At 34.4% G+C, this 26,602-nt stretch overlaps 3 protein-coding genes and 1 non-coding gene across 8 annotated transcripts; 2 read left to right on the top strand and 2 right to left on the bottom strand.

The window, feature by feature from the left end:
- Positions 1-5,678: 5,678 nt before the first annotated feature.
- Positions 5,679-7,973, bottom strand: LOC110817238 (large ribosomal subunit protein eL28z-like). Of its 3 annotated transcripts, none has more exons than XM_022045689.2 (4): positions 7,817-7,973; positions 7,378-7,542; positions 6,845-7,008; positions 5,679-5,991 (listed from the first exon to the last, which is right to left on the bottom strand). In XM_022045689.2, the coding sequence occupies exons 2-4, from the start codon at positions 7,523-7,525 to the stop codon at positions 5,851-5,853; spliced, it is 453 nt and encodes a 150-aa protein (XP_021901381.1). In that variant the 5' UTR covers positions 7,526-7,542; positions 7,817-7,973; the 3' UTR covers positions 5,679-5,850. The 3 variants fall into 3 exon arrangements, with proteins under 3 accessions (XP_021901381.1, XP_021901382.1, XP_021901383.1); XM_022045690.2 differs by having other exon boundaries at positions 7,378-7,602; positions 7,817-7,942; XM_022045691.2 differs by having other exon boundaries at positions 7,378-7,632; positions 7,817-7,932.
- Positions 7,974-7,979: 6 nt separating this feature from the next.
- Positions 7,980-8,051, top strand: TRNAP-UGG (transfer RNA proline (anticodon UGG)). Its single transcript has one exon. It is a non-coding gene; the product is annotated as a tRNA-Pro (tRNA).
- Positions 8,052-15,817: 7,766 nt separating this feature from the next.
- Positions 15,818-17,798, top strand: LOC110817237 (Glycosyltransferase family 29 (sialyltransferase) family protein). The gene has a single exon (XM_022045688.2). The coding sequence runs from the start codon at positions 16,271-16,273 to the stop codon at positions 17,567-17,569; it is 1,299 nt and encodes a 432-aa protein (XP_021901380.1). The 5' UTR covers positions 15,818-16,270; the 3' UTR covers positions 17,570-17,798.
- Positions 17,799-19,600: 1,802 nt separating this feature from the next.
- LOC110817266 (poly ADP-ribose polymerase 3) lies at positions 19,601-24,359 on the bottom strand. Of its 3 annotated transcripts, none has more exons than XM_088213484.1 (18): positions 24,206-24,359; positions 23,738-24,024; positions 23,375-23,570; positions 23,180-23,293; positions 23,036-23,093; positions 22,531-22,600; positions 22,296-22,446; positions 22,072-22,205; positions 21,748-21,991; positions 21,548-21,675; positions 21,376-21,470; positions 21,137-21,297; positions 20,845-21,054; positions 20,668-20,770; positions 20,507-20,589; positions 20,294-20,437; positions 20,033-20,215; positions 19,601-19,943 (listed from the first exon to the last, which is right to left on the bottom strand). In XM_088213484.1, exons 1-18 carry the CDS (start codon positions 24,209-24,211, stop codon positions 19,875-19,877), a joined length of 2,436 nt encoding a protein of 811 aa, XP_088069610.1. In that variant the 5' UTR covers positions 24,212-24,359; the 3' UTR covers positions 19,601-19,874. The 3 variants fall into 3 exon arrangements, with proteins under 3 accessions (XP_088069610.1, XP_088069611.1, XP_088069612.1); XM_088213485.1 differs by having other exon boundaries at positions 21,376-21,452; XM_088213486.1 differs by having other exon boundaries at positions 24,154-24,255.
- Positions 24,360-26,602: the final 2,243 nt, after the last annotated feature.

Below are 26,602 nucleotides of genomic sequence, written 5' to 3'. Positions count from 1 at the left end.
TTATTTGGATTTGTTCTAGATTAAATAGGGTAATTTTCATTACCAAGTCTTGTCAAACTTTATCATATTTCATTGGCTTTATAAATTATATAATCAGTCAATTTTAGATTAAAACATCACATCACATATTAGAATATATAGTCAGAGATATAATTGTAATTATCTACAAAGTTAGAGTTAAATTTGTCATTCATCCTTTTTTTATATAAATACACATTTGTTGTTTAACAATAAAGATCATCTTCTCATTGTCCAAACACAGTGTCGAGCTCTCCTCTTCTCTCAATTCTACATTTTCTTTTTTTCTCTTCAAATCCATTAATTTTTCAGTTCAAACTGATATTTAAATTGTGATTATTCATAAAATCAACATAGTATCAGAGCATGCAAAGTTTTTCTTCAAAATTACTTATTGTAAAATTGATTTTAAAGCCCTAGCATCTGTTCATCAATCACCAATTATTATGGGCGCAATTCCGACTTCTGAGTTGTCAAAGCACAAAGAATCTATGTCGAGTCCATATTATCTTCATCCGAATGAGAATCCAGCAAGTCAACTCACCACTAATGTCCTTATAGGTAAGAATTATCACTCATGGTCTCGTTTAGTAAAACTAGCATTGATTTATAAGAATATGGAGGGCTTCATAGATGAATCAATTCATGTTCCAAACAAGGATGATCCTCTGTGCAGAGTATGGAAGAGATGTAATACTCTTGTTCTGTCATGGATCATTAAGTTTGTATCTCCCCCAATAGCTCAAAATATTATGTAGATTGATTCTGTTAAGGATCTTTGGAATGATTTATTTGATCGGTATGCACAAAGTAATTTGATTAGAATTTTAAATTTATCTGATAAAATTAATTCTCTAAAATAATGAAACAATTTAGTCACTGAGTACTTCACTCAGTTAAAAATTTTGTGGGACAAATTGTATAACATGCTGTCGGCTTGTGAATGTTGCAATGTGTAAGTAAAAAGTACTAGAAGACATAATCATAAAATTTCTCGAAGGACTGAATGAGTCCTTTAATGTTGTTAGATCACATATACTGCTTATGGAATCGTTGCCATCTTTGAACAAGGTGTTTGTCTTGGTAATTCAGCATGAAAACAGCCTTGATGTTGGAGTCTATTCACAACAGTATGAGTCAAACATTTTTATACCAATAAAGTTTATGAATCTCAACAAAATGCAGTGAATACTTACAATATAGGAAAATTGAAGAAGACTAATGGAACTAACAACAAGCGGCCTACTTGTACTCACTATAGGTTTTTTGGTCATACAGTTGAAAAATGTTACAAAAAACATAGATATCCTCCAAGCTACAAACCGAGACAAAAAAGTGTGTCCAATATAAATCAAGGCAGTTCTCATGCACTAGATACAAATTCAGAGTTTAGAAATTCACAAGTGAAGTTCAATTCTTAAGGCCAAATTTCAGTGAATATATCTTTCCCTTTTACTAAAGAATAATGTCAGCACTTGTTAGCTTTGCTTCAACCTTAAGCACCTAAACCAAACGGAAATCAAGCATCACAAGTTAATACACTTTCTGCCAATTTTTAGACTTTACCAGGTATTGCCTCTACCTTACCCTTCCATACTTCACTAAATGAATGGATAATTAATTCAAGAGCTACAGACCATGTAGTTAGTTCAATAGAAATGTTTGCTTTATGTAGACTAGTGACTAATATGTTTGTAAAATTACCTAACTCTCAAACAGTTCTTATTACCTACATAGGTGATATATATATTTCGCTTATGTTAACCCTTTACAATGCCCTATACACACCGAACTTTGCCCTCAATTTAATTTTTGTAACATATTGTTATCCAATTCCTTATATTGCTTAACCTTTCATGATTGTTTTTGTGAAATCTAGGATACACAAACCAAGGAGAGGATTGGTTTAGCTAAAGAGAGACAAGGATTGTATTACCATGAGGCAACAAATACAAAAATAGCAAACACTGTCAATGCTATAAAATCATGTTCCTTTGATTGTTCCTTTGTAAATTCTGGTTCTTCTCATTATAATAATATTGTTAATACTCATAATCTTTGGCATTATCGTCTTGGTCACCCTTCCACACCAAGACTTCATAGAATTCATCAATTAGACAAATCAATTTCTTTTTGTACTTCATTTATTTGTGACATTTGTCATCTTGCTAAATTTTCTTTTGATATTGTGCATATTGATATTTGGGGTCTTTTATCTGTCTCTTCTTTATATGGTCATCGTTATTTTCTCATCAATGTTGATGATAAGAGTCATTACACATGGTTATATCCTCTGAAAATAAAAGAAGTCAGAACAATTATTATTCAATTTTTTGCATATGTTAAACCCCAACACAAAGCAAAGATCAAAAGTGTTTGTACCAATAATGGTCAAGAGATTAATATGAATGATTTCTTTGCCATTAAAGGTATGGTGCACCGATGTTCTTGTCCATACATACCACAGTAGAATGGTGTAGTTGAAAGAAAACATTAACATATTTTAAATGTGGCAAGATTTTTGATGTTTCAAGCTCATCTACCCAAATAATTTTGGGTTAATTATGTGTTGCACGCAATCTATTTGATCAACCTATTGTCCTCTCCACTCATCAACAATAAGTCTCCTTTTGAACTTTTATTTCACTCTATCCCCAAATATCACCACTTGAAAGTATCTAGATGTTTATGTTACGCGTTTTGTTGAGCATATTTTTTCTTTTCTCCCTTTTGTTAATAACAGTTTAAATAATTTTACGCTTCCTTGTGTTGCTAATTTGATAGCAGAAAACAGTGACTTAAGTCAGATTGTACAAGATCAAGGTAATGCAGTCTCAAGCCAATCCAGCGAGCCAACTTCTTCTGGTAACATTTCCTTACATTCCTCAATTAATACTTTTATTCTTTTTGCCTCTTTACCATTAAATATTCTTAAAATAGAACTTATTTGTTCATAAAATTCCAACTCCACAGAACCCATATATGATGAACCTATTCCTTTACAAACCAGGCGGTCCACTAGACACACAAAGCAACCATTTCATTTGCATGATTACTATCTATATGGTCTTAGATCTTGCATCAATTTTATTTTTACCCCACATTGTATTTCTCATGTACTTTTTTATAACAACTTTGATCTAGTATAGAAGCCCTTTGTATTTGCTATATCCCAAGATGTAGAACCTAACTCCTACAACTAAGCAGTTCAATTTATATATTAGGAAGATATTATGTTAGCTTAAATTAAGGTCCTGAAAGAGAATAAGACTTAAAAATTAATTGATTTACCTCTTGGTAAGAAACTCATTAGTTGTAAATGGGTATATAAGATAAAAAGAAAGGTTGATGGCTCGATTGATAGATATAAGGCCAGGTTGGTTGTTAAAGGCTATAACTCAACGATCTAGTATTAATTTTTTAGATACTTTTTCTCTAGTTGCAAAATTAATGACCATTTGTACTATGTTAGTTGTGGTTGCAGTTAAACGATGGCATTTACATTAACTTAATATTAATAATGTTTTTCTTCATGGTGATTTACATGAAGAAGTGTACATGACTCTCCCTATTGGCTTTCATGGTTCGGGTAATTAAGTATGCAGACTTACCAAAAGTCTTTATAGTCTTAAACAAACAAGTAAGCAATGGCATTTCAAGTTGACTGAAGCTTTGAGAAATTTTGGTTTTATGCAATCCAATTCAAATTTTTTATTATTTCTTTGATGTTCAAAATCTTCTTTTATTGCTCTTTTTGTATATATTGATGATGTGATATTGGTAAGTAATTGTATGGTTCAAATTCAGATGATGAAGAATTTTCTTCATAATGAGTTCAAGATTAAAGATCTTGGTGAATGCAAATATTTATTGAGACTTAAGATCATTTGTTCTTTTGAATGTATTAATGTGAATAAAAAAAATATATTTTGGATTTACTTTGAGATACTCGCTTCTTAGGTTGTAAACTAGCCTCAATGCCTATGACTTCATCAACAAAATTAGTTAAACATGATGGTTCCCAGTTTGTTAATGTTACTTCATACAAAAAATTTCTTGTTAAACTTTTGTATCTCACCAACACTCGACCTGATATTAGCTATTCAATTCAACAACTTTCACAATTTTTTAATGCTCTTACTAAGATTCATTTGCAAGCTACACATCTTGAGATATTTAAAGGGGACACTAGGATAGGAAATCTTTTATTCAGCTCGTACTTCATTGCATCTTAAGGCCTTCAAAGATTTTGATTGGGCCTCTTGTGCAGATTCTCGTAAATCTCTTACGGGTTTTCGTGTGTTTCTTGGTAATTTTCTTATTTTTTGAAAAACTAAAAAGCAATCCATTATTTCTCAATCTTCTTATGAGGCTAAATATTAAGTTTTAGCCATAGTTACTTATGAGTTACAATGGTTATCTTTTCTACTTGCTGACTTGCATATCACTTCTCCAACTATTGTTTTTGTATTGTAACAATTTGTCAGGTATTAAGATTGCAAAAAATCATGTATTTCATGAGCGTACCAAGTATATTAAAATTGATTATCATATCGTTCGACAAAAGATTTCAAAATATCTCATCCGTTTGTTATCGATTTCTTCATATCAATATGCAAATTGTTTCACGAAGGCACTTCTCTCTTCTCAGTTTCAAAACTTCATTGTCAAGCTTGGTATACAGAATCTATGTATTCCAATTTGAGCGGGGCTTATAAGAATATACAATAAGAGATATCATTGTAATTATGTACAAAGTTAGAGTTAAATTTGTCATTCACCATTCTTGTATAAATATCTAATTGCTGAATATCAGTAAGGATCATCTTCTCATTTTTCAAACACAGTGTCAAGCTCTCATCTTTTCACAGTTCTGCATTTTCTTTTCTTCTCTTCAAATCTATTAATTTTTTAGTTGAAACTTAGATTTAAATGGTGATTACTCACAAAATCAACGTCACACGCTTAGCACTAAAATAGAAAGCCGGTGCATGTAAACTACATTATTAATCAAGATACATTGCAAGTTAACACTTTTCTCTCTTTTTTTTCCTAGAACTTTGGATTGTTAAAATGAAATCATGTGACTTTTTATAGTATTTGAAATCGCTTTTAATAAAATTAATAATGACTCTCAAATATTTCAAATTTATTATATTTTTGCAAAATTTTGTTTTGTTTCACCTAGTTGTAATGGGCAGAGTACCATCATTACTCGCTGATTAACTCCTGCATTCTTAACTGAACACGGTCTTAGGCTAGCAACCAACAATGGGCAAGTAAGTCTTCCATATCTTGCCTCATTAACTCAATATGGGCTCATGATTGTAACTCATTTTTCTCTTAACATATTTAAGATGTCAAGCATCATGGAACTAAAATTATTCACTTTTAAGTATATAACTAAATTATCTCATACAAATCTTGGCAGTCTACCACACACAACAACCGCGCACATTTCCCATGCCACTCCCCGAGCTCCAAATTACCTTATTAGCCACTGGTGTTAATGCAAGGATTGGATTAAGTATCTAACTGGATGCCATCCATTTTAGAGTACCCATTAGCTTTAAAAATATCAGATTCCAGGATGTGAAAGGAAGCATCAATATGCAACTATATTATTTAAATTATACCAGAAAGAAAAACACACATTCTCATGGGACAATTAAACTTCTGCATGCAATAGCAAATCAGGGATGTAAAACAAATAACCAAAATTTAGGTTTAGCACCCTTCTCCTGTGAATAGAGCTAGTTTCCAACACAAAAAGATTTAAAATAACTAAGATTCACTGTCTCACAAACTTTAAGAACACTGTGAAAAACCATTTCACTTCCTACCACAGATCCTGGTAGCCTGTCTGTTTCTCTTCTTGGAACCAGATTTAGCAACCTTAAGGCTCCTGTGAACAACACTAAGTCTTGCCAAGGCTGCCTTCTTTAAATCTGGCCTGTAGTAGTTATCTGCAACCTGAAATTATTTTACAAAGAGAAATTAACCAAGACTTATAGTTATATAACCAAACTCCAAACTCCTCTACCTATGGATAAGATATACTATCAATGTTCAAGCTTCTTTAACTGCTTTAGCTAAATTCTTAAAACATAGACAAGAACAAAATGCTCAATAAACATGGTTGGCATGAGAACCAGAAAATCCTAAAAATATTTTTCAAAGCGAAGAATACTCCTTAGTTAAGAATGGACCACAAAAGCCAGGAATAACAAGTACATATCATTTGAAGCCCCAGCCCAAGTTAGCCCGTAATCACACAAGGAATAACAAGTAGATATCATTTGAAACCCCAGTCCAAGTTGGCCCTACATGTAATGCATTGACCACTTTTCAGAAGACAAAGCAATTGCCTGGTGATAAATGCCACTTATCCTTCAGAACCAATATTGCAATCTACAAATTTGGCTTATAATATAAGAGAATATAACAAAAAGATAAAACTAATGGTTGTCCACAAACAATTCTCACAACCATGCAGTTTATCAGTCAATTCCTTACCCGGCTTTCCATCTAACCTAAATAGGCCAAAGTGGTAACTGTATTCACAATTCAGGTTCTAAAAATCAGAGTTATGAGTCTCTGATAACTGAAGTCAAACCCAACAACACAATAAAAATAAGCCAGAGCAAATACCCAACAAGAATGGAAAACTACACTTCACTGGAAATAAGCGGTTACTACCACGGTGAAAATGCTAACATTCTAACAAAAACAAATTCTTCTGACGTTTATTTGGGAATGTGGAAGTAAAGTTCACCCGCCGACCACAAGATGCACACTGCAATCTACATTAAACATTTATTAATACCTGGTTGACAACGGCCTTGGCCATCCTAGGGAACTCCTTCCTCATGACCGACTTGTTAACTGCATTGACAGGCTTGTTTTGCTTCTTGGTTTTTGTAGTTGCAAGCACCACAGAGAGATCCTTGTCTCCTGGCTGAATGCTTACTGTCTTACGATTGGCCAAACCTAAGTTCAAGAAACAAAAGAGAATAACCACCCAGCTGATGAACTTTAGTAAGCCAAATCCAATACTATTCAACCATATAAAGCCCAACCGACGGCAAAAACCTAATCACATGTTTTGAATCTCAACCAGGTTTGAATTTGAACTCACATTTCAAATAGAGAAAAAAAAAAAATCCACCTAATAAAACAATGAAACGCAACCGACACATCATATTTTTCCTTGGGCGTCTGCGGTACATTTCCCAATTAAATTTGATTTGCAATCTGATGTGGAAAGTTGATTTGCGACAAATAAAACTTAACGAACGAAATGACAAGTAGTCATTTTTCTTTCTTCAGTGGGTATATTTATATAGAAAGCGTAAGTACCAGAGTGCTTGTACGAATTGAGATTGTATAGATTGTTGGTCTCCTTGCTGAACTGGACGCTTGCGTTGCCCCTCCCGAACTGCTTCACCAAGAAACAATTGTTCTTCTTCACGATCTCCCAAATCAATTGTCCAGGAACTGACGCCATTTCACCAACCTTCACACCTAACGAACAAATAAACTATCAACACGCCGACACAGTGATGCGAGAGAGGTAGTTTTGCTCTATACACGGTATGAGATTGGAACAAAAACCTAGTCAGAACCACCTAAATGACATCACTTTCGAGACATCACGAAACAACTAGATACGACATGCATAAGTATGAGCGTGTTCGTGTGTGTGTGTGTGTGTATAAAGAGAGAGAGAGAGAGAGTGAGTGAGAAAGAATCTATGAAATGAATGCAAAAGCCGCGGTTCAGAGACTAGAAGACTTACAATCGCAAAGAGGGAGAAGAAGAGATGCCGGGGTTTTGGTTGCCTGCTAGTTGAGAAAAGCAAAGTGCCGAACTTTTTATGTTGGGTTCAAAACCCTAATTGTTAAGGGGAATGAAATTTCAGTTTGTGGTTAGTTTTCAGCTCTTGGGCGGAGAAGACATCCGGGCGTTTGGTCTAGTGGTATGATTCTCGCTTTGGGTGCGAGAGGTCCCGAGTTCGATTCTCGGAACGCCCCGTAACTTAGAATTTTTATCACTTTTACAAATTTACCGTGTCTTCCAATACATGGGCGTTAGATTTAACTGAACGGGAAAAAGGGGGGTTTGTAGTGGCAGTTTTTGTAATTTTAGCTTCTTTTTTTTTTTTTTGTTCTTTTTGTGGGGGTTAGTTTAATGCTGTGTTATCCAATTTGTGTGTCTTGGGTGGAGATATGATGAAAATACATTATTTTTATGTTGTGTTAATTTATAGCATAATTTTTAATTAGTATGAGGTGGTGTGTTACAGCTTACATTTCTGTCTGGTTCAATAATTTCTCACTTTAATTATGTTTTCATAAAATATCATTACTATTTCTTTTATTTTTAAATTAAGTTTCTCAAAGGAATATTTTCTTATATATTTTAAACTTTTTGTTATAAGTTTGATACTAATAAAATATAAGTTATTGATTAAAATCTTTCAATTATTTTAATTTAAAATTAAAATCCAATAATATAAAAGAATATTTTAGTTCGATTGTATCTTATTCTATTTTGTTATATTGTATGACATCAAATGTAAATGTTAATGTTAATGTATTATATTCCATAAAGCAAGGGCTCAAAATTAACAGTGTAATAATGATAATTGTATACACAAAGTGTACCCCTAAATATTACATTATGCCTTTGTTCCTTTTAACAAAGGGCATATACTATAAATTCTCTAAATATATTGTAATTGTTAAAAAAAAAAAAATCTTTTTACTTTATAAAATATTTAAAAAAATTTATGTATTATTTTATTTTTTTCAAAATTTTCTCCATACTTTTAGAAAATACTAACATAGGAGACAACATGACAAGTAATATATCGCATCGTTTCAATTTGATGATATGGATGCCACGTCAATAACACATTAATTAATACATCAGCATATTTTTTTTCCTAAACATTGTTTCCTTTACTTAAATAACTTTTAGTAATTTTTTAAACCTTTCTTTCTTTTATCATGATAGATATCATCTTCTTTATCCTTGAACCTTGCTTCACGTTATCTGAGTACCCCAACTGTAAAGGTCCGGAATTTAAAAAGAAATAAAATCATAAAATAAATGCGGAACCGAAATAATAGAGTTTAGAATTTACATTCCTTACACAATGATTTAAAATATCTAATAGGGCTACGAGAATGTCTCTTCTAAAAGAATAAACGAAAATTATAGAAATAAACAAAAGACAATATACTGAGCATTCTAGGACGACATTCACTAGCTTTTGAAGGGAGTCCGAGTGATGAACTATTCATAACCCTCTTGTCGATCCGAATATGGGTCTTGGTCCTCTTTATTTGAAATAGTTAATGAAAGGGTGAGCTACACTACCCCAGTAAGAATATCACGCTACTCACCGATACAGAAACTGAAGGTTGGTAAAAAATCATAAAAACAACCAATGAAGCTCTTGATTTAAGTAAATTCATTTATTATAAGGAAAACCATTTATTACTTATATTTACCGTTGCAAAATTTTCAAAATTGACCTATAGAGACAATAACTTAATAACATTCTAATCTCATATTCAAGCGAGTAAAAATAACAATTTTTTTTTTATTTGCCTACTGGTATCCTTGGGGGTCCATAGAAATGTTCCACTATGCGCGACCCAATATCCAACATTGTCAACTAACCGGCCGTTCCCATATCCCAATCAGTATGAGTGCCAAAAATATCATTCTTCAGTATTTCGTCCGACATAAGGGTAGTCAGGTCGTCCTTATACCCTGTCCGGTATGAGCGCCAAAAATACTATTTCTCAATATCCCGTCCGGTATGAGACAACGTTTACGGTAGGATTCCCTATGTACCTGGTCCGTCCACCATCTTTTAGAATATTCAGTAAGACTACCATTCATTAATTCACATAACCAAACAATTTTTCGTTTGCCTATTAATTTTCAATTTTATAAATTAACTGTAAATCATGCAAGACAATCAATAAATATACATCAAGGAAGCACAACTGAATTATTTAACTATTTTAGTATATTCTCATATATTTAAAGCTGTAAAAGCAAACAATCAGTGACACATGGCAAATAAATAAATAACTAATAGGTTCCGCCTCCATTAGTAACCTATAATTATTCTCAAAGTTTTATCAAAAAGGTAATCGATCCTAGGAATGAGGTACTTGTTCTAGATCGCAACCTTGTTAAATCCCTTGTAGTCAATACATAATCTTAACATCTCATCTCATTTCCTTACAAATGTGATTTCAGCACCCCAAAGAGAAACACTGTGTCGGATGAACCCACTGTCCTATAATTTTTTAATCTATTTCCTTAACTCTTCCATCTCTACATGACTCATGCAATAAGGAAAAAGTAAGATAGACTACATGTCAGGCTGAAAGTCTATGGGGAACTCAACTTTTTTATCCACTAGTAGTCTGAAACGTTCATCAAGAAATACATTGGGAAAGTATCGGGCTACCAAGATCTCTTGAATAATAATTTCTTTATTAAGTTTGCCAAGTGTAAAGAAAACAATCGAGTTAAAGCACTATATAATAAGAAAATTGCTATGAGGGAATAATATTCATAACTTTTATTAGCTTGTAAATGACTCTTCATTAGGAGGTTTAAATACAATTTTTCTCGTGAAAATAATCCACGGTGGCGTGATACGTTGCTAACTAGTTCATTTTTAGAGATATATCAGGGTCGCCCGTGTCAATCTCTATCAGGTCCGCCATGGGTGAAACCGAGTCCTGTAGAAGAGGGGCTAGATGTTGATGATGAGGGACCAAGTGGCCCTGTAATGGTGCTGGATGATACAGTAGGGGCTCCGAATTGTATTGTGACAGTATCAGATGATATGATGGAGGAGCAAGGTTGCATCGAGATAGTGTTAGATCCTCTCGTTGTAGGGCTGACTCGTATTATGAAAGTGGTAGAGGGTCAGATAGTTCCCTCATGTCTTCCCTAGCCTACTGGGCAGATGTGAGTCTCTCTAAAATTTCAAATAGTCGATCAATATCCTCTCGAAGTGACCCGTCTCAGGCTGCTCTATTCAATAAGGGACCTCATCTCCTCGTGTCTTTGTACTTATTTTTCACAAGAAATTGTTTGACGATAGTTCGTATTTGGTGTTTTTAAGTCTTTGTGTAAGGAATGATTTCGAGAAACGTAACTCTGATACCAAATATACAGGCCCGAAACCTAAGAGAAAATAAAGTCATAAATTAAATACGGAATCGAAATAATAGAGTGTAGGGTTTACATTCTTTACACAATAATTTAGAATGTCTAATAGGGTTACGAGAATGTCCATTCTAAAAGAATAGACGATAATCAAAGAAATAAACAAAAAATAATATACTGAGTATTTTAGGATGACCTTCACTAACTTTTGAAAGGAGTCCGGGTGGTGAATTATTCATAACTCTCTTATTGATCAGAATCTAGGTTTTGATCCTCTTGATATAAAATAATTAATGAAAGGGTAAGCTGTACTAACCTAGTAAGAATATCACACTACTTACCAATACAGAAATTGAAGGATGGTAAACATTATAAAAATAACCGATGGAGCTCTTGATTTAAGTAAACTCATTTATCATAAAGAAAGCCATTTATTGAATATATTTACTGTTGTGAAATTTTCAAAATCGACCAATAGTGACAATAACTCAATAACATTCTAATATCATATTCAAGTGAGCAATAACAACAACTTTTCCTTTTTATTTGCCTACTCCTGGGCGTCCATAGGGATATCTCACTACGCGCGAACCAATATCCAACATTGTCAACTAACTGGCCGTCCCCATAGTTCAGTATGAGCGCCAAAAATATCATCTCTCAACACCCCGTTTGGTATGAGGGTGAATTGGGCCGTCTCCATATCCCGTCCGGTATGAACGTCAAAAATACCATTCCTCGATACCCCGTCTGGTATAAGACAACGTTCACGGTAGGGTTCTCTATGTATTCGATCCATCCACTATCTCTAAAGATATCTAGTAAGACTACAACTCATTAATTCACATAACTAATTAATTTTCCATTTACATATTAATTTTCAATTTCATAGACTAACCGTAAATCATGCAAGACAATCAATAAATATATATCAAGGAAGCACAACTGAATCATTTAACCATTCCAGTATATTCTCATGTATTTGAAGCTGTAAAAGGAAATAATCAGTTACACATGACAAATAAATAAATAACTAATAGGTTTCGGCTCCATTATTAATCTGTAATTATTCTTAAAGTTTTGTAAATTATACAAATACCATATTATCGATTATTAAGTTTCAATTCCATAATGGAGAATAATGTGAGATATTTTTACTAGAATCGGTGTTCGAAACACTAAACTTTCTACTACGCCTACTGGCGGTTCCAAGTTTCTTGAATTTTTCTGCAGAGATTAAAATACGCTTCACGTACCTAAAAATACTCCAAAAACTCAAAATCGATGTTAACAATCCTTTTTCGACCAATTTTGGGGTTCTGACACGGTGGCATCGCCACCCGGAACGGCGGTTTACCTCGGCCTAGCCGTTTTTGGCCAATTTTATACAAATCCCTGCGAGAAAACATGTTAGGGGGTCTCGGTTGGCCCAAAAAAAATAAAAAACAAAAACCTACCAGTGGTGGGATTTTTTTGTGCAACGGCTCTGTTGGGTCACCTTCGCGGCAGGACATTTTTCTTCGATCAACCCATAGAAAATAGAACGGTGAATACAATGGTGAAAAAATTGCATGAAATGAAAAGGGAGAAAGGCCTCATCGGAGGTGATTGCAGGTTTTGCCCGCAGTTTTCGACTCACTTGCTATTTTTTTTGCTTCGATTTGACCATAGAGGTGCAAAAGAATCAAATTTAAAGCGGATAAGAGAATTTTTACCTTTTTTGGCGGTCGGAGGTGGCTCTGGTGCGACGGTAGTCGGTGGTTGGCGGTCGACTCCCTTCTCCGAGGACTGGTTCTTCTTCTTTAGCTGGAGGTTCTTAGGTTTTCTGAATTTTTCTGTAGAGATTAAAACATGCTTCACGTACCTAAAAATACCCAAAAAACTCAAAATCGGTGTTAACAATCTTTTTTTGGCCAATTTTGGGGTTTTAGCATTGTGCATCGCCACACACAGCGGCGGTTTGCCTCAACCTAGCCATTTTTGGCTAGTTTTATACTCATCCCTATGAGAAAACATGTTAGGGGGCCTCAGTTGACCCAAAAAAATAAAAAAAAATAGAAACCTACCAGTGGTGTGATTTTTCAGTGCAGCGACTTTGCCGACTCACATTCGCAGCAAGACGTTTTCTTCAGTCAACCGATAGAAATTAGAATGGTGAGCACAACAGTGAAAAAATCGCACGAAACAGGAAACAAAAAGGGGCTCATCGAAGGTGCTTACGGGTTTCGCCCACAGTTTTCAACTCACCCACTATTTTTTTGGGTCTGATTTGGCCATAGGGGTGCAAAGGAATCAAATTCTGAGCGGATAAGAGAATTTTTACCTTTTTTGGCGGTCAGAGGTGACTCTGGTGCGACGGGGGTCGGTGGTTGGCTCCCTTCTCCGAGGACTGGTTCTTCTTCTCCAGTGGAAGGTTGACGACGAAGGTTTGGGTTCAGTGTGATGTGAAATATTTATACCCATCTCGCATTAATCTGGGTCATTTATCGCGTTTGATCTCGACCATCTAATCGCGTTTAAAGAAGAAATAAATTTGCATCGTTCATCGCAATTTAATCTCGATTGTCTGATCGCGTTTAAAGATGGAAAGAATCTGAACCTTCATCACGTTTGATCGCGATCGTCCGATCGTGCCTGAGGAGAGAACGGATCTGGACCGTCTACGCGCACGGGAACACTTCTGGGTCGTCTGATCGCGGAGCACGCGGATTGTCAGTGTGGCCTCCCGCGTGACATCAAGTCAATGTGCCTTGTCACGCAGCGTGCTCCAGTTCGTCGAGACTATTGACTGGGTGATCCTACGTGATAAATTTTTTTTTAATTGCGTTATGACCTATAGTTTTCGATTTTCTTTCAAAAATACCATTCAAATCCAAATTTTCACTTTTTTTTTTCAAAATTATTTTCAATTTCATCATCAACCTATTTTTTTTTCATAATTCCACATTAAATTAAAACTTATTAATTTCAAAAATAGATTTTTATATATTTTTTTAATGTTAAAATTAATCTCAGGCCAAATTCTGAACCCGAGTATTATACCAACACCATTGAAACAACAAAGATATGAATGGGGATCATAGAAAGCTATGCAGTATGCAACGATAATGCCAACAAAGTTACTGGGGACAAAGCTTTAACTACATTTGATCTTGTCAAAAAGGTGTTGGTTCTTAGATTAGAACTTGAACCCAAAAATTCTGTCACGCAACAAAGTAAGAAGTTAAGGCACAATAATTTTCCAAAGCTTCTTTATAGAACAAATATTTTTGCTTTTTGGACAAACATGATCGAATTGTATCACATGCCAACTAATTGATGGTCTTTCACATTATCTCATATATCATTTTTGGTTGCTCTTTTTTAATAGCAACATCTACACCTTGTTGAAATAGAACATCTAGAATCTCGTTTTGCCATATACCAAATGACGAATGCCATAAAAAATCGCCACCACAAACCTTACATTTGTCATAACGATCTTATAATTTTCCTACTCTCTATCATTTCAATTCTAATTTTTTTTTTTGTAGTTATCAATATGGAATGCCAATTTTTTTTTTTTTAAATGTCAAAGATTGAACTATGTTATAATTATAAAGCATACTAAAATTTTTGACTTTAATGTCACTTGTTAAATATTTGATACTAAATAGCAAGTGAATGATGAAATTAGAAAACCACAAAAAAAAAAAAAATTCTAATAAAGATTAAAGGAGTCACAAACAATCCCACTTTAAAACCTAATTTTCTTACACAAAATTCAACATTGAACTGTGATTCACTAATACAATATGTCAATACAACTATTCCTAATAATAACCATTAGATAAATAATAAAATAAAGCAAAAAAAAAAAAAGGAGAACACTAAAATTTTAATGAGATTCGGCCAACTTAACCTACATCATCGGACACTACTGAAATAACTATTATTTCTTTAGGAAATAACACAAAATGAGAGACAAACAACAAAGCATAAAAGAGTAAATGTTAAATTTACCTTTTATGAAATGATTAACAAAGGAGGAAAACTTTTTTTTTTCTTTTTGTTTTATTTAATTTTGTCTCACTATTGATTGTGAAAAATAATAGAAACGAAAATGAGTCGTTTTTATGTTTTCTCTGTAATTTGCTACATGTCCATTCATTTTAGTACCGAATGTATTACAAATATGATATAATGTCACATATAGATAATTGATTTTTGAGCATTGTACAAAATTCAAATGATAACAAGATATACATTTGTTTAGAAAGTTACAAGCATGGAGTAACAACAATTTTTTATTAAAAAAAAAAAAAAGAAAAGAAAATATGGTAGAGTGACAGAATAATAAAAAAAATTAAAAACTAAAGAAAATATTATACTTTTAATTGTTGGAATGAAATTTATGTTAATCACTACACGCTCATAATTGCTGTTCGTTATATTTATCAAAACGTCAATGTGAAAAAATAATCATTTGAATTTTCGAAATTTATTATTATCGATTTTACTTATCAATAATAACAAAATTATGATATATTTTAATTTTAATTATTAATTTAAATCCTGCCGGCTTTTATCACCACTTCAAATCCGTGATCACAGAATATACAATGCCCACTTGTCTCCTTCCCCGGATCACTGCTCCACTCGAAGACCAGCGGATCACATGCTCTTCATCCATAATCCCACCATTCCTACCAGGACTGAGGATGTTTACCGCTCCGCTGCAGACAATCCCTTTTCCATCATCTTCTATGGTTTCCCATTGACCGCTGCTCTGTTCTTTTTTCTCATCACTACTTCATCTCTTCGCCTTTTTCCACTCAGTCCCAGCTAAATTGCTCCTCTGTTTCATCTCTCTCTCTCTCTTTTTTTAATTAGATTTGCAGCTTGTCAACACACTTTCTTAACACTTTGTTTTCGTTTTCGACTTTTGTGTATCGGATTTTTTCTTTCAATCAAACATAAATCAGATTGTAGATTTTTTTCGGTTGTTAATCCACTTACTGACAGATTATTGATCTGGGTCGTGCTCGGTTTCCTCATTTTCTTTTGAATGCCAAAGCTCGTGGAAGCTGAAGATGGATCTGAGACCGACCCTGATGCATTCAAGATCCGTATAGTTCATTTCTGCCAACAACATTTCGCAATACTCATTAACCGGTCGGGTCATTTCGTCGCCCCAATGAAACGATCGCTCCGACCCTTCTTCAGCATTTTGCTGCTCGTTGTCTTCGTCGCCACGCTTGTTTTCAGGATTGCCATTCTCCGGAGCTTCAGCTTCGTGTCTGAGCTGGAAGGGGACGTATTGGTCCCGCTATCGGCACCAGTCTTCAATGCTACTTTGCTGAAATACGCGGCAGTCGACATAGGAGAAGCCAAGTTGAAGCAAGAGATAGAACAGTTACTGGAAGGGAGCTTAGCGAGTCAGGGACGGCACCGGACTTTCTCATCATGGAGAAGATTCAATCACCATGACCCAAGAGCTAAGTCCTCTTCTGGTTTACAGGTAATGCTTCGGTCCCCGAAGTTCTATCGGTACTGGTTAGATTTTAGGAGGAATTTGCATGATTGGGCTCGAAAGAAAATATTTCAACCTGATATAATGATGAACTTAGTTAGGCAAGTAAAGCATCCCATTGATAGGCACAATGGGCTGGTAAAGGGTCTGGACCAGCGATACTCGTCATGTGCCGTGGTGGGGAATAGTGGGATTTTGTTGAATAGTGAATATGGAGGGTTAATTGATAGTCATGAAATGGTAATTCGATTGAACAATGCTAGAACTGATAGATTTGAACGAAATGTGGGCTCAAAAACTAGTCTTTCTTTTGTAAATAGCAATATATTGCATATGTGTGGTAGGAGAGAAGGTTGCTTTTGCCACCCGTATGGGAAGAATGTGCCTATGATCATGTACATTTGCCAGCCAGTGCATTTCTTGGATTATACGGTTTGCAATTTGTCCCATGATGCGCCTTTGCTTATCACAGATCCAAGGTTCGATTTGTTATGTGCTAGGATTGTGAAGTATTACTCTTTGAAACGGTTTGCAGAGGAGACAGGAAAGTCCTTGGACGAATGGGAATCTAGTCATGAAGGCGCCATGTTCCATTACTCTTCTGGGATGCAAGCTGTTATGCTAGCTTTGGGAATTTGTGACAAAGTTAGCATGTTTGGATTTGGGAAGTTGGCTTCAGCTAAGCATCATTATCATACCAATCAAAAGGCTGAGCTCACTTTACATGATTATGAGGCCGAATATGCCTTCTACTGGGATTTGGTGAGCAACCGACATGCTGTGCCATTCATTTCTGACAAGTTCAACATTCCTCCTCTGGTAATTTATTCGTGAAGATCTTTTCTTATACATTTTTGCTTGAACTTGCTGTATGCTTGTTGTACCTGTAGTCTTCCTCTAGAAAGTTTAAGGAACACCAGTTGTTAGATGCATTTGTTTCTTGTCTAGCCTTGTACTATCAAAGATGGTTTGAAGCAATACAGAATGTAAAGCTGGAACTAAAAGTATTCTTTGGGCCTTTACTTGAATTGAACTGAACTTCTTTTTCATTTTCTTTGAAAAAGTTCTGTGTGGTGTATGTTATGGTATTATAAGATTTACATGTAAAATACTGAGTACACCTTTATGTTGCTTGAACTCGATCCTGGGCGTCTGGTTGAGCATCTGATTTGACTATTAGATTGAAAATTCACTTAAGTCCATTGATGCAGAATGCATTATACATTAGAATGATTTAGTTTTACTTAATCATATTATTGTTTAGTGCTTTAAATTTCTTTAGCCCTGTTTAGTTGTAGAAAACTGTTAAAAGTTTTTATTTTGTAATTCATATTTGTTTTCTAACACCAAGACATTGTAGTTGTTGAAAATGAAAGCAAAAAATTTGGAGTTGAGTTTGAAAATAACATTTCTTCTTTTTAAATTCATGTTATATATTTAGTATACATATTTTTTGTGTGCTACTGATCCTTTGTCACATCATTATCATCTAGTTCTAGGCCATTGTTTATCCACCTAATAAGAAAAGGAAATAATGAGCGTAGCAATTTTAAGAAAGTTATTTCCTTTCTTACCCTCTAATGTCGAGGCATTTTGAAGATTCTAAAAACCCTGTAGAAAAATAATCTAAATAGTGTTGATGTTTATTAAACTAAAACATAATATTTTAACAAGAGTCATCAACCATGGGCAAGAGAAGTTTCGATTAGCAAAAGAAAAAAGAAAGGTCAATCAAAAATCTTCTACTAATTGTGCAGGCAGGTTTGAGGTGTTCTGGTATTGGACTCTTCATTTTGTTCTTTCATTCTCTTCTCTATTTTCTGTATATTCTCTTAATTCGGCTTCTTCAGAAGTTCGTCTTCTTTACTTCTTCAGTCATCTGGTTCTTATCTTTGTATTGGAGTCTTCGTCTTCGTCTTCATCTTCATCTACTTCTACTTGTTCATCGTGTTCTGTAGTTTCCATATCCAGCCAAATCTTTTAAACATAAACAGACACAATAGATCCCCCCCCCCCCCCCCGTATGAATACTAAAACAGTTTTTTAATTCAACAGGTGGAGTTAACGAATCACGAGCTATGCAGTAAATGTATATAGATTTTCTTTCCACCTATGCAAATGTATTGAAATTATCAAGTTCTTGTTCTGTTAAATTTGCTATGTCATTATTGTTCCCCATTAGATTTCTTCTTCATTGCTGGACATAATCAATTTAACGAGTACATATAAATAAGGTTTACATAAACTATGTTTGTAATCTTCCTGTGTATAAATATTTAGATTCCTTGTTTTCCTGCAGACATCGTGAGGATGATAAGAGATTTGTTTGGCACATAAATTTAAAATATAGAATGCTCATGGAACATGCAAAATAAGTTAAAAAGTACAATCTTACGTAATTTATATAATGATACAAATAAGTTGTAATTTCAGTCAGTTTAAAAAAAGTTCACCATCTTATTATAATAGATTTCAAACACAATAAAATTCACATAACCTGCCTGTATTATGTTTTAATTTCTTAGATGGTTTAAAATCATATTTATATCAATGCAATACAATTCAAATAACTATATTGTATTTAATTCTTCGAATAGAGTTTTACATAAACTATATTAATAAAATTACAGATCAAATCAACTTTGAACTATTCAAATTAATAAAAGAATCTAAAAATAAGATGTAATTGAATGTCTGATTATTGCAAGTTAACTTAGAACCAGTTAGTAGCTAAGATTTGAAACGATTCAAAAACAGGAAAGAAATTTCCTTCTCGCAGGGACTTGTAAGGGAAACCATATTTGTACCAGCTTTTCCCTTTCCTCTCTCCCTTGTTGAGAATTTACCCATGAGAGCCTCCACATATATCTACATCCATATATACATAAATCTTAAGGTATAGTTTAAAACTAGTAACACATCAACTGCTCCAGCAAACGAAAATGCTCAAAATAGGAAACCAAAAAGCTGGAAGGTCACACATTTATATACATATATACAAAGACTTCCTGTCTATGGAAATTTCTGAGATGATTTCCCTATACAACCAAAGAAAAAAAAAAGCAAGAAGCCCCATTCATCAAATTGCCACCAACTGTGAAGGCAATGCATTACACTCACTACTCCTCCACCAAACATTTCATTTAGCTTCTCCCATTCTCCCTTCCTTTTCTTCAAATCTCACTCCAACCAAAAACCTTATGCTCACCTGTAATTCCCAAGGAAAAAAACATTGTAACATCGATTCGAACCAACAACTTAATGGTAACAAAAAGGCGTTTGCAAAATTGTTAATACCTGCTTCGGATCATAAACGGCATACTCATTGTACTCGAGAGGACTGTTTTTGTGGTCGGAGGGAATCAATCGGCCACACGGAACCTTGATGTCGTCTTTCCATGCACAATGTTCCGATTCATCCGTTTTTTTCCTTCCCAATCCCTTCACACCAAGCTTCTTCTCCTCAAGTGATTTTGTATCCTAATTTATAAGCAGCAAACATAAAGTTAAAAGAAAAATTGACAGGAGTATCACTAAGTAATTAACCAAATGTCATACCTTGGGTGGACTATTAAACTCGGTGACTTGATCACCAAGAGAAACCACAGCCAAGACCAGGAATCCATCTACCCTATCTACCGCGGTAAAGCCATATCTAGCAGCCTCTGCAGCAGCATCCGAGCATATAATTGCCTTTCCAAACTGCAAAATAACAAGGTTGTAGCCTTTGATGCAGTGAGAAATTTTATAAACAAAAATTTGTTACATTACCATATAGCCAGGAACCGGAAGGGAGCAGACTGCGGGTAAGAATCCCTTATGAAGGTGCCTTAAGAGGTTCGAGCTCCGAGTACCTTGAAGGAGATTGGCAGGTAGAGTAAGAGCACTGATGAAATATATTCCATGGAGGACAGTGGGATATTAGACCTTACCACACCATAACAGAACTTTGTTTGGCAATTTCTTCATCTCATCCAGTGAAGGACTGGCATTTGATTCAACCGAAAAAATGTTATCGACCAACACATCGTACTCCTGAGAAACAACAGTTGAAATGTAAGTAGAACCAAAATTCAGCCGGATATATTATAAAATGATTTAGGCCTTACAATGTCTGCAAGTTTAACAGGTTCATATGTTTTCTGCAAGTAATTGACAATCATTTTGTAGTCATCTGTGTCTTCTTCCAATGGAGAAACTGAACATCCAAGCTTCTTGTATCGATCAGACAGTGGATCGTCCAGGGTAGCACCGCTCATGTCCCCTATCAGGTGTGACGCCACAGTTACATCTCGAACAGCTTCAAACACAGCTGCAGCCTGCAGATTGATGCTAAGAATGATCAAAACTAAGACGAATTTACTCCATGCATAAGAGACAGATGGCTTCAGCTTTTTTTACGTGATCAGCAAGTTCTTGATAGTCTCTGAAGATGAATGGTCTGCTAGAGTACATAAGTGTGAACCATCTTTGGCTAAAATCTGACCAAATAGCTTCAGCCTTTAACCCTGTCTCTTTCATCGATTTCATTTTTTCTATGAACTCGAGGAGGACATCCTCACCTGAATATACCATACTGTTAGTAGAAAATCTGAGGGGGGCAACATTAATCCTATTTCATTTTATATAACATCTCTTACATCTCTTTAGATGGAGACTGGTAACCATTCCTATTGGTATATCAGGAGAGTCTAATGCCATCTCCAGCAGAGCTGATCTGTTCAAAACACAAGGCCTAAAAAAACACAACCCAGAACATAACAATCGAGATAGAAGGAACAAAAGAAAAGCAAAGTATTCCGTGGGGCGTACTCGTAGATATCTTTACTGCACAAGAGTTGCATAAACCTTGCCACACGTGGTTCAAGTTTGCAGTGAGTAACCGCAATCGAGAGTTGCCTAAGAGCAAGGCCTCCTTGTCTAACTTCAACTCCATCATCCTATTAAGTATCTTCACTAATTAACATTATATAATTCAATGGTCTCATTTAAAGAATGCAGGGAGCTCATACCATATCTACTGGAAAAAATTTCAAAGGTATCTTTTGAATTTTCTTCTCCCTTTCCCATGGCTCAAACTCATTCTCATTCCCAGTCGTTTCCTCAAAAATTCTCACAAACTCCTTAATGGCATTTTCCTCATTTTCCCATTCTTCCACCCTCTCTTCGGTATTTTCATCATCCCCTATCCTCCCTTTCTTGTAATACAGATGCAAGTTACTCTCTGGTACTGAGATGAGTTGCGAAATGCAATAGCTGCATGATTGAAATTGAATGTTTTAAGCATCACAGATCATTCAACTGAAAAAATTAACACTGGAATAGCTCTATATTACTCCTTGAGTCCTTGTCCAAGATCACAAAGTGTAAAGGCACAATTGTACAGAATTCCATCTTTTTCGAATATCTTTCCACCTCGTTCCTGAAGTCTAGAATCTTTATGGACTCCTCTCTTACCATACAGCTTGAGCTGAAACCAGAAATCAAGAAAATGACCCTTATTTCTTTTGACATTTGTGTCATTTCTTAACAAAACTATGATGAAAAAGAGCATAATTGCCTCCTCTATGATCTCTTCTGTATCCGGTGGGGCTTCTTTTCCATAGACTGTGAGATCAGATACAATATCATAAGCATCCATAGGTTGTGCTTCATGTTTGTCAATGCTATCAGCCAACCAAGCCTCAGACACAACAGGTATGCCTCTTTCCCTGGAAAAAGAAAAAGAAAAAGAAAAACTCTAAATACATTAAGCATGTAGATATTTCACAAAGAAAAAATATATTTCAACTCACATTGCTTCTATTAATTTTGAAGAGCCACCGCGCTCTCTCTCCATAGCTGATGCAACCAAGCATGTAGCTCCTGCACATAAAAGGAATTTTGAAAAAGAGTCTACCAATTCATTCTACCATTTTATGTCAGCTCAATCAGCTTTTATAATCAATTCATTCAATTATTTTCTGCTTGATCTTTATAATCGGTTCAATTAACTACTTCGAATAGTATTTAACTTAAAATGGTACTAGAGAAAAAAGAGCTAGTATTCAAATTGCTGACTTTTTGCAGCAAGGTTTCGCTGGTTAATCCAGCTTTCTGCCTGCTAACTTGACTTTTGGGTTTGCTGGTGATCCCTATTAGAATTATGGTTTAGGATTAGAATATAAACACTTGATTGATTAGATCATTTCTATAACTTGGCATGATCGTTGATTCAATTATACAAGGGTGTTATGATTAAGCAGTAAACCGAAAAGGCAGTATATAATTTTTTTTCATTTTGAAAAGAAAAGAAATTACCAAGAATGGAGTTAGCAACCTTCCCTCCATGTCTTTCAATCTTGGATCTCCAATATTGCTGGCATTAATAAAATCAAATAAATACACAACATCAATTCTCAAGAACACAAATGAAGGATCTAGATCAATGAAATGACTACATACATGTGTCCGAGTAAGACGACCCATGAGCGAAATCATCATCCCTGTGAAAGGTTTATCTGGAGAACCTACTTCTTTCTTAGGTCGCCGACTTGGGTCCCCGTACTTCTTTATCATCTAATAAAAAACCAACACTATAGTTGGATTACTCCAGACATGACTGACATGAAGAAAAATAAACAAGAAAAAAAAATTTACATCTGAAACAGGTGAGTCAAGAACAGAAGGTGGTAGCTTGGTTGGTTCTTGTTTTCTTGGAGGATCTTTTGTGCTGAAAGTGCAAGTAGACCATTCACTATATGCTCCTTTGCAGAAAAAGCGGTTCCCATCAAAATGCAAATTGTGGTTGCAAACTGGACAATTATCCAAGGGTCCGTACAACAGCAAGTCTTGGCTATACGCACAGAGTTATATTACCATTTGTTAAGATATATGAAACTTTATATAGAAATTTACCCAGTAGTATTTGGTCTAAACCCAATTGAGTTTTCATCTGTAGACAAAATGGGTCTACTTAGAAAACCCAAATTTACAGAGAAGGCGAAATGAAAAATCACTAACCATCTCTCAACAACCTCATCAGCAGAAGCAGGAGTTTCTTGAGCATTGGCTTCAAGAATTTCTTTCATTTGCTGTACAGATAAGTGATCTTTTATAGCTTTACCGAATTCACTAAACTCTGCATTTGCAAACTTGCTATCTGCGTGGCTTTTCTCGCGTTGTTCCGGCTTCGTCTTCTTCGGCGATTGCTCTGCCTCATGTCCTCTGGTGTCTGCCTTGTGCTTTCTTGTCACGCCAGCTTTCTCCTCATCACCAGATGCATGAGCATGAGACCTTGTTTCATGCACCTTCAAAGTACATATAATATAAAAGTGAATTAAACAACTTCTTTGTGTGTGTGTGTGTGCGTGCGCGTAATTGCGCTCAAAATTAATCCATAACAGAGAAAGAAGTAATTATATCACAACAAAAGCAACCTCGTGAAACAATGTTTTCAAAGAAAATCATAACAGAAGAAGAAGAAGCAACCTTCATTTTGGTTGAAAGAAAAGAAAAGTGAGCAATTCGTAGTGAGAGAAAAAGAAACTATTCAGGGAGATTTAGGTGAAAATGCGGTGTAATTCCTTTTACTATAACCATCACCGACCGCATGCAGATATGACACGTGAATTCTTTTTGTTGCAGGAATATTAAGATAAGCTCCTGTGTCGTCTCCATAAACCACCGTGTGTTTGAACCCTAGGACATGAATGCCACGTACCCAGCTGTACATTTTTCAAACCCCATATCCTTGACAACTGTCAGACAATATCTCTGTAACTACTCTTTCTTCCTCCATTTCCGCTCTGCTAACACACACACGAAATGTTTTTCTACGTGTAAAACCATTACTTGCTCAAAGAGGTTGCTCCCATTTACAAATTGTTAGTTGTTTTTTTATGTATGAATCTTTGCTTGCTTTACTTCCTTGTTTTTATTTATTTATTTATTTGGTAAACTTGGTTTTTGTTTTTTATTTTGCACCTGCAATATTTATCTGCATGCTTCAGGAGAAAATGCGTTGTTTATAACTAATTTTCATGCACATAATGTTGGAAATAATTGAAAACGAACCAACCTATTTTTACTTGTTTTGTTACAGTACATTGCATACATTAACACATTGTTAACTTTAAACTGGTTATAAATTAAAAAAGAACTTCTTTTACTTGATTGCAAAATCAAAATAGGCAGATCAACAAATCGGAAAATTTAGTTAGAACTTTTATCAAATAAGTTATAGACAGAAAAAAGAAATGCTGAAGAAATTCTACTTTATTATTCTCAGCTAACAATTATATATATATGAGTTATAACCATAATCCCACTAATTGAGTAACTAGATAGCCATGATAAACAATCTGTAAAATATCTACAACTTATTCTCAAACCATAAGAGTCGGACAATTAATTCAGATAATTAAAAATAAAAAAGAGTATGTGACTAATTCTGCATTATTTTTAATACTCTCATATAATGCAGAAATTTACAAAATCAATCATTTGTTTAAAATATTTAAATTTTACAAAAAAAAAAAAATTTGTAAACATATCAACTAACTGGTCATTTTTACTGCAGTATGCAATCTGAATGCTTCCTTTTACCATAAATTTTCTAATAAAATGATGTTCAATCTCAATATGTCTTGTACCACTATGATAAATAAGATTCTTTGTCATGGCAATGGTAGACTAATTGTCACAATAAATCATAGTTGCCTATTTCTTTTACTTTATGTCTTCTAAATTTCTTTGCAACCATACTGTTTAACAAGCTACTGAAGTTACAACTATGTATTCAGCCTCCAATGATGATAAAGTTGTAGATGTTTACTTCTTTGAATTCCAAAATATGACACTTGATCACAAATTAAAAATATATCCTATGGTACTTTTGTGATCATCAACACAATATGTCCAATCACTATTTGAATATCCATGTAAGTTCAAATTATCGATGTTATAAAATAAATCATATGAAGTTGTTTTTTTAAGGTATCTTAATATTCTTTTTGCTGCCCCATAATATATCCTGCTTGGTTTTTGCATAAACCTGGACAAAAGGCTAGTAGCTCGCAAGATGTTCGACAGAGCGTTAGTGAGATAGAGTAGGCTGTCTACTAAGCTTCGATAAACATGTGCATTAACTTGTTCTTCTCCATCCTTAGAGCTAAACTTTTAATTAGTTGCTATTAGAGTTTTCACCGGATTGAAATCTTGCAACTTAAACTTGCTAAGAAGATCATTTGCATAATTTTATTGACAAATAAAAAATTCCTAACTCACTTTGATGTATTTGTAGTCCCAAAAAGTAGTTCATCAAACCAAATCATTCATATCAAATTCTTCAATCATAAACTTTTCAAAATAAGCCAACAATGCAGGACTATTAGTAGTATAGATTAAATCATTGATAAAAAAGCAAACAATAAGTATCTCATCAACTCCTCTTATTTTCACATATAAGGCAGGTTCACTAGTACTTCTTTGAAAATCATTACTATTGAAATGTCCATTAATCCTCGCATATCAGGCCCTTGGAGCTTATTTAAGGCCATACAAAGCCTTTTTCAATTTGCACGCCTTTGTCTCTTACCCTTTCACTTCATAACCTGGCTATTGCTCTACATAGACATCCCCATCCAAGAAACCATTTAAGAAGATTGATTTGACATCAAATTGATAAACACTCCACTTGTAATGTGCAACTATAGATAGAACAACTCTTATGGTGTCAAATCTTTCCGTCAGTGCAAACATCTCTTCAAAGTTAATACCTTCACGTTGCATGTAACCACGAGCAACCAACTATGTTTTATACTTTTGAATTGAGCCATCAGGTTTGTACTTTAATTTATAAATATATTTTAATCCAACTAATTCTTT

The sequence above is a fragment of the Carica papaya genome, chromosome 2 (genome assembly GCF_054855325.1).
Source record: "Carica papaya isolate Zhongbai chromosome 2, ASM5485532v1, whole genome shotgun sequence".
Taxonomy (NCBI): Eukaryota; Viridiplantae; Streptophyta; class Magnoliopsida; order Brassicales; family Caricaceae; genus Carica; species Carica papaya.
Note: the sequence above shows the minus strand (reverse complement) of the source record. Positions and strands in the feature narration are given on the sequence as shown.

Bases quoted from the DNA above. Each gene is read 5' to 3' on its own strand.
- LOC110817238 (XM_022045689.2), bottom strand. From the start codon at position 7,525: ATGGCGTCAGTTCCTGGACAATTGATTTGGGAGATCGTGAAGAAGAAC. The intron at 7,009-7,377 runs GTACTTACGCTT...TCTTGAACTTAG, and splicing joins CAATTCGTACAAGCACTCTG to GTTTGGCCAATCGTAAGACA. The intron at 5,992-6,844 runs GTATTAATAAAT...AAATAATTTCAG, and splicing joins CCAAGGCCGTTGTCAACCAG to GTTGCAGATAACTACTACAG.
- LOC110817237 (XM_022045688.2), top strand. From the start codon at position 16,271: ATGCCAAAGCTCGTGGAAGCTGAAGATGGATCTGAGACCGACCCTGAT.
- LOC110817266 (XM_088213484.1), bottom strand. The intron at 23,294-23,374 runs GTAAATTTTTTT...GTTTTTTATTAG, and splicing joins TTGACTCACCTGTTTCAGAT to ATGATAAAGAAGTACGGGGA. The intron at 20,438-20,506 runs GTAATGTAACAA...GTTATTTTGCAG, and splicing joins TTCCGGTTCCTGGCTATATG to TTTGGAAAGGCAATTATATG.